The 10,501-nt window shown below is 46.6% G+C and overlaps 1 protein-coding gene across 1 annotated transcript in view; it reads left to right on the top strand.

The window, feature by feature from the left end:
- Positions 1-8,571: 8,571 nt before the first annotated feature.
- Positions 8,572-10,501, top strand: part of CCDC102A (coiled-coil domain containing 102A) — a gene marked incomplete at its 3' end in the record, with an annotated part of 18,099 nt that continues 16,169 nt past the window's right edge. The window contains exon 1 of the mRNA XM_015409754.1: positions 8,572-9,421. Coding sequence (XP_015265240.1) covers positions 8,780-9,421 — 642 coding nt within the window. The remainder of the gene's footprint in view (positions 9,422-10,501) is intronic.

Genomic DNA, 10,501 nt, shown 5'->3' with positions numbered 1-10,501 from the left:
GAATCAAGCCCAGTTCTCCCAGATTAGGGGTAGGAAGTGGGAATGATTGCAGCTGTGAGATGTGTTTTATACTTGTATGACTGAGAGTAATAAAGACTGATTTGAAGACTAACCTGGAGGTATTATTTATAAGATATAACAAATTGGTGACGAATTGGATGGGTTTTTTGCCTTTGAACCCACCAGCATGTTTTTTACAAAGTCCAGGTGAGCCTCCGATTGCTTTTACTTCATGGATTCCTTTGTTTGATACTTATCTGCTTGCAATTAGTGACACGGAGGTGTCTGAAGAGCGAAAGATTGCATTGCTTATTCGCTCCTTGGGAGTAGAAGGACAATGAATTTTTTAAACATTTCCTCTTACTGATGATAAATATAAGACTGCTCGTACTGCATTGAAGGAATTTGTTGTGCCCAAAGTTAATGTGGTTGCTAATTGTTATAAGTTCCATCAGCGTGAACAGAATCCGGGGGAGTCAACTCTACAATATATTGCAGCCTTGAGAGACCTAGTTGGCTCCTGTGAGTTTGGACCCTTGGCTGATGAGATGATTAGAGACCAGCTGGTTTTGAAAAGTCAATTATGCCTGTATCAGGGAATAAAGGCATAACAATAGCAACTCAAGTTGAGGCAGCTTTGTATTGTTTACAAGATATTACAAGACATGACAGGTTGTTGTCTGTCTGTTGGCAGGCAACCCCCTGCCTTCAGCCCCAATCCCCTGCCCTTGAGAAATTGAGGACTGGGAGAAAAAATGGCTGGAAAATGGCATCCATGGTGACTTTCTAGGAATTTTGTCATGTCTCTCTGGTCTTTACCATAAAAATTAGTGGAATTCCTAGAGTGTCATCTGGAAGTGTTGTCACACCCTCCCCAGGCACCACCCTCCAAGTCCACCCATATTTGCCAAGGCAGTACTGGCCACCTTAGGTGCTGATGTGGGCATGACCTTTGTAAATGCTGCTTGCCTAGACTCATCCGATCCTCTGACAAGTCAATATACCTTTGAGATGTAGGTTACTGGTGTTCCCAGTTCCCAAATGGAGAGCTGGAAGTACAAGACAGCTTGGCCCTCCCATTGGATAACAGTAGCTATGTTGCTGCCCAGTGGGGGACTCTTTCAGCCTCACTCCATGGCAGTTCTAGCCATGTGGAAAGCCGATAATTGATTTCCAGAGCTGTTTTTGCATGACAGTACTCACTGCCCTGGCCTGGATAGCCCAGGCTAGCCTCATTTCATCAGATTGTGGAAGCTCGGCAGGGTTGGCCCTGATTAGTACTTGGAGAGGAGACCACCAAGGAAGCCCAGGGTTGCTATGCAGAGGCAGGCAATGGCAAAACCACCCTGGAACATCACTTGCCTTGAAAACCATATGGGGTTGCGTAACTTGGCTGTGACTTAACAGCAAACAATTTTTTAAAAACACAGGTACTGAGAACCGGCTCCTTTTGGGGGCTCTCTGAAAATGGAAATCGGTGCAACCTTATATATTATATTGGTGCAACCTTATATTTGGAGTACTGGCACCTTTTTTCTTTTTCTTTACACTCCCCCCCCCCATTTCTGTCCACTGTTGCCACCTGGGACATCAATGAAGTACTGGGGGAACCGTAAGGTACACCCCAGCATTTTCTTTGCTGCCGCAGGGGATCCTCGTGGACCCCGCTGTGCATGACTCTGCTGCTCAAGGTGGCGGAACATTTGGACTCAGTCTTTGGCAGGCCTTTTTGATGCATTTTCAAACTTTCTGTCCAGCCAGGGTGTCTCTCCACAGCCATCTGCTGCACAGGATGTTTCCCATTCTCCTGGCAGCTCCCCCTTCCCTGCCATGTCAGCTCTGGTGATTTATGCACTCCTCCTCACCCCCATCAATTTAACCTCTTTCTCCCTGAAGCATTCTAAAAGATAGTATAGTGGAGAGAGTGTCCTAGATGTTAGGGACAGAGGATTGCTGATAATCACAGACTTTTGTCTGAATGCCTGAAAAACGGGTATCGATTTCCTTTTCAGACCTTTGCAAGTCAAAGTGTTGGCCAGGGTCAGCTCTAACTGTTAGGCTAGATGATCTCCAAGACCCTCCCTCCACTAGGAAGCACTACCTGTTAGATCGCCGCTAACAAAGAACCAGAGAGTGATTTCAACAAAAGTGATCAGCTTTATTGTAGGTACAAATAAGCGCTTGAAAGAAGTCATAACCGGAACAACTTAACATTGGGAGCTAGGCTCCTTTTAAACATTCCCGGGCTAACGTAGCCATGCCTGTTTACAATAAACAACCAATGAGGTTGTGCGGATAACGTCCAATGAAAGTCCTTCCCGCGCAGGGAATTGGTATAGTTCTGATTGGTTGCTGTTGTGGAGCAACCAATAGCAAGTTGGCTCGGAGGAGCCTTCCTCTGGCTCGAGCTTATCATGGAGAGTTAATGCGGCGATTCATGTAAGCCTTTTCGAATACACCACACTACCCATGGCCAATATGGGGAGACACAAGGCAGCTGACTGCTGTTTGCCATGGGGTGGAGAAAGTGGACAAGAAGAACTTTTCTCCCTCTTCCATAGTACTAGAACTGGTGGGGGGACACCAATAAGGCTAACAGGGAATTGGATTCAGAAGCTGGGTCTTCCAGGGCCTTGTCTAGCACTTTAACCACAATACCAATCTGTTCCACTCAGTGGCTTCTGGGATCTCACCAAGCCTCCCCCCCACATTTTCAAACTAATCATAAGGACTAGAAACTTGAAATTAAACAAAGCTGAAAGGATGCCGAATTTTGCCTCCAGAACTAAATTTTGTGATTGGGCAGCATTGTAGCTCTCCACCGAGTTTCTTTTCAAGGTGCTTACTAGACTGTGTTGCTATGGACTAACACGATTATTTGCCCATAACCGTATTGCTTTCAGTACAGACTAAGAATATCCTTGTGGGAAATGGACTGTGTGCACTGCTTGCAGTTCAATGTGGCTGCATCAAACTGCCCCAGAATCCTCTAAGCACCTTTTCAGCCAGAACTAAGTAGAAGAGATTCCGATCACCCGGCTGGCTTTTCCTCCTGTGGACTCAGTATTGAGTCTAGTCTGTAAGGCATATCTAGGCATGAATTTAGAGGGCTGTGCAGATTGCGTTCGGCTCTCAACCTCTTGAGACTTGAAGGGCCCCTTGTTACTTCAGGGAGGCTTTTGCCTCCAGCCGTTTGGGCCCCACTGACTTGAGAGCAGGAGCTTTCTGGATGGGAAAATGGGGGTGGAGAAGGGGAAAGCAGCCAAGGAATTTGGGCTGGGAAGGACGTGTCTGGGAAAGGCTCCCTCGTCTTTTTGACCTCTGTGGGTGGACTTAAATGCCAGACAAGCTTCGTGAGTGAGGGAGGAAAGGGGGGGGGAGGATAGGTTTTCGCACGACCTTCAGTCAGCCAAGAGAGTGCAGCCTGTGGCTGTAATGTTTGTGAGAAACAGCTAAGTTGCCCAGGAGGTCAGGGAAATGGCGGTCAACCCCACATGCTATGGCCAAGATGCTGAGGTCTGGAACCAGCCATCCCCTGGATGAATGGACTTGTGTATCCTATCCCATCCTGAATGGGATACAAAACAAAGTCCAGTGTGAGTGCTGGGGTGGGGTGGGAGGACAGAACTTTAAAACTTCACAACATGGGTCAAAAATCAGGTTCCCTAAAGCTTGGACACTCCATCTTGTGAAATTCCGCAGTGCTAAGAACTGTATCTTTAAGATATCCATGCATCTCTGGAAATGTTGATATTCCAGACAGGCTATGCACATTCCTTCACTCCACCAGAGTTTCTTGGGTCCCGGTCACACGGGCAGGAAACTGCGGGGGGGAAGTGTGGCAGTTTGCCCCGGGACAAACTAAGGCGCGGTTACCTGATCAGACCTCCCGTGGAGGTACTGTGGAGGTTCCGTGGGAAAGGAGAGGTGCCGATGGCAGGACAATCCCGGCGCGCAAAAACGAAGTGCGCGGTGCGGCAAACAGGAAGGTTTTTTTTGTTTACACCATGACTGCGCATGCTCCGTTGTGTGCTTTTGCGCATCCACAAAGACATGAAGAAAAAAAAAACTTTTTCGCCAGGGAACATGGGCGGGCGCCGGATGCCACCGGAAACGCGATCAGACGCCCGCCCTTGCCCCGCGGTTTCCGTAAACTAGTACCTCGGAGGTACTAGTTTTTTGCCGCGTGGTTTCGGCAGGAAGCCTCGTTTGAGCCACGGGAGTGCTACACTTCCCAGATGTGCCGGTGAGATCGCGCCCGGAAAACCCGCATGTCTTCCGTCTGACTCGCATGGCTAATGTTCCGTGTGACCGCAGCCTTGGAGTCCCTCTTCCCCCTAGGTCTTGTGTGTGAGGAAAGGGGGGGGGATCTCTTTTTATCCCCTAGCCTCTTTCTCTCATGCTTTTGCTGCATACTTTGCCTTTCACTTACCCCGTTCTGCCCTGAGACTTCCCTCCCCCCACTCAAATTCATGGCCTTCAGCCTCTCTCATCTTCCCAGCAAGACTGTCTCTGCTGTCTGCTTCCTACCAAGAGTATACAGGTCTTATTTCCCTAAGTGAATATTTTTCTCTCAGGTAAGCTTAATTTTCACTTCCCTTCAAAAATAAACAAACAACAAAAAAAACCAGCCCTGTGATGCTTGTCAGCATTTTGTTGTTGACTCTTTTCTCCTCAGAAGTTAGATGTTCTCTGTTGGCTAGGGGTAGCTCAGAGAGTAAGGGACTTCTGAGGAATTACTGGGGAGGGAAGATCCATTCCCCCTTTTTATTCTCCCCCCTCACCTTCACCTTTTTCCTGTCTCCTGTGACTCTCCCCCCAATCACTACCTCCTCCTCCTTATTGTAGTAGAGATGGGACATTTGTACTACATTATCCTGGCAGTACCTTTAAGGCAGTTTCTTAATTTTTGACGGCCTTAGATGTTGGTACTTGGAGAGGGTGATTACTACCAAATTGTGTGCCTTACTTTTTACAAAGTTAAGATTTTTCTGCAATCCTGGGTTTGCAGAATTTTCATTCAGCTAGCCCTGTTAGGCAGATTTTGCTTTCTCCCTGCAGGCTAGCACGTCACAGTGAGATGAAATTTTAGCTTAGCATATATGTAAGATGCTGCTCCGTATGGGACCTGTTGTTTGCCATCTTGGTAAGCAAATATTTTTGCCCCAAGGTAGTAAAAAGTGTTCCCTGGGCTTCTCCATTTAACTCCCAACTGCTCCTTGCCTCATTTTAAAACAGAAAGCTGAGATGGAGGGCTGTGTTTTCTTTTTGGCCAGTGTGGAAATTGTGTGGGTTTCTTTAATGACAGGCACTGGCCTCCGTCTGTGCTTTGTGGTTTCCAGTTCCTTCTGCACGTGTGTGTTTCTATTTGTATCCTGGATGCAATTACCCTTTTTCCTTTTGTTTGTTTCTTTCTCCCATTCTAAAAATTTAAAACCTCCTTCCCTTTTCCTCCCATTATGCTGGTCTCCCTTCTACAAATTTCAGGCCAAATTCCAGGAGCTGTTTGGGAGGAGTAAAAAATGTCACCTTAGACCCTGTGGCCATCGCCAGCTCCTTCCTCAGAGAAACCTGCCACTTGAAATTATTGAAATGAGGCCCGATCCACACTTGTCATTTGGGGATTTTTTTTCAGCCAGCTCCTGAGGACAACCCTTATGAACTGTCTCACCAAGGGTTAAAGCAGTGGTGACCTCATCAAGAGAGATTGGCTGCTAGTTAGGTAATGGAATAACAATTTTTAAAAAGGCTCTTTTCCAGCCCTGTGCAGTACTTCAGTTTGATGTAACATTGATAAGGAAAGAGTGGCGAAGAGGGGTTTTTTTAAAATAAAAAAAAATCTTCAGACCACAGCTCATATTTTTATTTATTTATTTAGGTATTTTCAGTGGGGACTCAAAGCAGCTTACAGCATCATTCTGTTCTCTTACATTTTATTTTTATTTTATTTACTTAAAACATTTATTAGCCAGTTTTCTACCTTACAGAACTCAAGGCAGCTTACAATACAAACAGAAGGGGAAAATCTAAAATACATTTAAAACCCTCAAATTAAAATCACGATTTACAACAGCCAATGCACACAAAAAAACTAATCAGATTTTATCCTCACAGCAGTCCTGTGAGGTGTGTTTAGGCTAAGAGTGACTGGCTTGAGGTCACCCAGTGAGCTTTCATGGCAGAGTGGGGATTTGAACCTGGGTCTCCCAGATCCTAGGTTGACACCCTAAACTCTATGGCATGTTAGGAAAAAAGGGAAAGATACTCTAGCAAAAAGAAACACTCCTGCTGCAAATCCCAAACTTCGACCCAAGTATCACGTCTGCCGAGATCTAAACTGGCAAAGAGTCTCTCAAAGCCTCAACAGAGATCTGTGTTTGAACATGGGGCTGGCCACTAAGGCCAAGTTGCTTTTAGTCCCAGTATAAAGAAAAAATGCCCAGGGTACATCATGTGTGTTTTGTTTCTTTCTCTAGGAGCTAAAAGCAGTTAGGGACAAACAGACACGGGTTTGCTCAGGGAACTGGTGCAGGGGGGTTTTTTTTTGAAAGAGTTGCCTCCTACCTTCCCCAGTGCTGTGACGCTGGTCCATATCAGGGGTCCTCCCATGGCTGTTTTTGTTAAAGGCAAAATTATGTTGTGTGATTAGACTGTCCAGTGGAAGTTGTTCACTTTTCAGAGGACAAATTCCCAATGAAACACCTTGAACTTGCCCTCCATAGACGCTTATCACTCTGTCTTCATAGGGGATAGATTCCTCCTTGAGAACTTTGCTCTTCCAACTCACCATCCTTAGCCATTCCTAGATCTATCCCTTAATGGACTCTGCCCTTTGCTATGATTTATGTCTGCACCTCCATCCCAGAACCCCGTGTGATGCCCCCCCACTCTCATTTTCGTGGAAACTAGGGTAGCCAAGCCTGGCTTGGTAACCAGCAGGAGACTGGGGAGAGGGGAAATAGGGAGGGGCATCTGTCAACCTCTGGTGTCACTTCTGGGGGAAACCCTGGAAGTAATGTTACTCCTGTCTGGGAATCGCTGGAAGTTTTCAGTGATTCCTAGAGAGGCATAACATCATTTCCAGGGTTTCCTGGAAGCAATGTTATCTCATAGGCCACTGACCATTTGTAATTTTATTTTTCTCCTGCCTCTGCTCAGACCAGTGATGGGAAACAGAAGCTGGGGGTGGGGAATGCCCCACCCCCACTGGAGACTAGCAACCCTAGTTGAAGCTGAATCCAATGGGAACCAAGCACATGGGATTGACCTGCACATGCTTTATTCCTCTGTTTTGCCTCCATGACCCTTAGCTCCTTCTGTAGCCTCTAGCCTTTGTCGAATTTTAGACTGTGACGTTGAGGTGCAAACCTGTAAAATGTTACATAGATTGATGATGTCAGTCAATAAAGTTTGAGTGGGGGAGAACTCTTCCTCTCGTTCCACACCAGGTACTTGGGACACCTGTGGGTTGGAGCACGTACTCCTGAATGCAGCCATTTTACTTTCTCCCGTAGAAATACATGGGAGCCACTGATTTGGGTTACAGTTAGGTCACAGATGAGGTGGTGTGGCTGAACCTGATGTCCTGCCACCCAATTTGTATAAAACGTTTTTCTGATGTCTCAACTATGTCTCCAATTGCAGCTCTTTTATTTTCTTTCATTCAAATAAGTGGTTCTCACTTCTGTGGGAGAAATGAAAACAGCTGTGTGCACATGCTCTCTAGAGGACAGGAGGATACACTACAACAGAAGCGAGGCATGCCCAAACCATTGTAGTCAGGGAAACGGGTTTATTTTTGTTTTACTGAAGGCTTGTCAAATTTGATGGGTGGGAAATAAGTGAGAGTTCCAGATTTCTTTCTTGCCCCCCTTCTTCTTCCCATCCCTATTCTCACCCTCTGCCTACCCTTCGTCATGAGAGACAATGAGGAAAACTAGAATCAGGTCTATCACAGGTAGTCATATTCTTGTGCGGATTTCATTTCAGTGTCATGGCCAGGGCTCAGTGGTAGAGCATCAGCTTATCATGTAGAAGGTCCCAAGTTTGTTTCCTGTCATCAGGGCTTAAAAGGGGTCATGGGAACCAGATGATGGAGAAAGTCCTTTCTCTGCCTGAGACCACCAGAGAGCTGTAGACTATGATGAGCTCGATGGGCCCATGATCTGTAAGCTTCTTATATTCATATCCTTGGGCTTGGCAGAAATTACAGCCACAGAAGTAGGATTGCTGATTCTGGATTGTGAAATTCCTGGGAATTTGGGGGTGGAGCTTGGGGAGGTTGGCATTTGAGGAAGGGAGGTACCTCAGCTGGGTTTAGTGCCCATAAAGTCCATCTTCCAGTAGGTCAGTTGTCATTCCAGGAGAAGCCCAGCCCCACTTGGAAGATGGCGGCCTTACACAGAGGGTAGAAAACAGTTCAGAAAACTGTTCTAATGATGATAGGTAAATTGAATGTTCTAAAGTGACATATTCTGCTTTCCCCCTTTTTATTTAGGCCTCTGCATCCTCTGATTTCCATGGTTGCCTGAAACTTGACTCAGTAAGACACGCACTCGGAAACAAGGAAATTCGCTTTCTCTAAATTGCCATCTTTGGTACTTTTCAGGGTTGTAGGATATCCTGATTCCCACCTGCCTGTTTTTTTTCCCTGAGATGAGTTTTGGAGATGGAAGGCTGCAAGGCCTGTGATGCGTAAAGGATTCCATGTGATTTTTTTAAAAGCTGTTCTTACTGAAGAGCAAATGGTGGTTTTAGATCCCTCACCTCATGCCTGTTGATGGACGATTCAGCTGCAGTTGCCGTTATCCAAGACCGTGACATGGAAGAGAAAATGAGTCAGAGTTCCCGGTTGGCCGAATCGCCTCAGATCTCTAAGAGCACTCTCCTCACCATCTTGGGCAGCCCTCAGCCTGAGAGGATGAGCCTCTCTGATTCCATGCCCCCCACCCCAAAGAGTGGCACCCCCTCACCCGGGCCACCTCAGCTCCCTTTACTGAGCACCAGTTGCCTTGATGGCGACTGGGAAAGCCGTGAGGAACTACGCCTGCGTGAGCTGGAGGAGGCCCGAGCCAGAGCAGCCCAGATGGAGAAGACTATGCGATGGTGGTCGGACTGCACAGCCAACTGGAGGGAGAAATGGAGCAAGGTGCGCGCCGAGCGGAACAAGGCCCGGGAGGATGTGCGCCAGCTGCGCCAGAAGCTGGAGACCCTGACCAAGGAGCTGACCAGCCTCAAACGGGAGAGGCAGGAGGTTCTGAATGAGAACGAGCAACTGAGCAAAGAAGTGGCGCGGCTGAAAGGGGAAGGCGAGGGGGAGAAGGAGCTGGACAACCGCGTGGCCTCCGAAAAGGAAAGCGAGGCCTCTCCAGAACAGGAGCCTGTGCGAGACGTGGGTTCTGAGAAGCTGACAAAGAACAAGGTAAGGGGAGAGGGAGGGACAAGCAGAGAGCCTCACAATATTTATTTGTATCAAATTTTGGTGAATCCTGCTTTTTTCCTGATGAGCAGGACTGAAAGCAGCTTATATCATTCAAACTAGCTATAATCTATTTTTTTTACAAAAATACAGCATAAATAACAAGAGGAGAGCGAGCCATTTAGGGTTGCCAGGCTGAACCTGGCATCCAGCTGGAGGGTTGGAGGGGCCCACAGTGTCACTGACATCCCTGTATCGCTTCTGGGTACAGCCCAGAAGTAACAGATAGCTCTAGGAATCGCTGGAAACTCTTTATTATAGCCGGAAGTGACGTACTGCCCCAGCGGCCTGCCTCAGACAACAGCAGCAATCAGTGGGAGACTGTCGTGGGAGGCCTGGCAGTGCCACCCATCGTAATAAACTTTATTCCCAAGCCACCAAAAGCATGAAGGAAAAGCTCTGCCTTACAGAACCTCTGAAATCTCTGCAATTATGCCACCTTTCCACCCAAATAGGGTCCCCAAGGCTGCGAAAGTGAAAAAAATGAAAACTTTCAAACAATAAAACAGCATTTAAAATAATACATCAAATAACGTCAATAAAATAAAACATATAAACACACGACACCAAAACCAAGGAGGAGGGCCAATAACAGAAACAAACAAATCTTCATCTGCTGGTGGAAGACAAAGATAGAGTGAAACAGACAGATCTCCCTGGGGAGGGAGTTTCAAAGCTTCGGTGCCATGACTGAGAATGCCCTTTCTAAGGTTACCACTTGTTCGGCTTCAGATGGCGGGAGCACCCACACAAGGATCTCCAAAGATCACCTGAGTGGACAGGAAGGTTCCTTTTTTATTTTTTTAAATCCCCGGAGGGATATTTTTTTTATTTTGCAATACTACAAAAACTACAAATGAAAATAATGGGAAGGGGACTACAACTAGGGATAAAGGAAAGATAACCACACTATGCTAAAACCCCAAGAGGAGGAGATCTTATCCCTGTTAGTATAAGTGTTAGTACTAAAAGTGTTAATATCACAATATACTTGTAGAGTTCTTGTTTATCACAGCTTCAAAT

The sequence above is a fragment of the Gekko japonicus genome, unplaced genomic scaffold, assembly GCF_001447785.1.
Source record: "Gekko japonicus isolate JY-2015 unplaced genomic scaffold, Gekko_japonicus_V1.1 scaffold6656, whole genome shotgun sequence".
NCBI classification, from domain to species: Eukaryota; Metazoa; Chordata; class Lepidosauria; order Squamata; family Gekkonidae; genus Gekko; species Gekko japonicus.
Note: the sequence above shows the minus strand (reverse complement) of the source record. Positions and strands in the feature narration are given on the sequence as shown.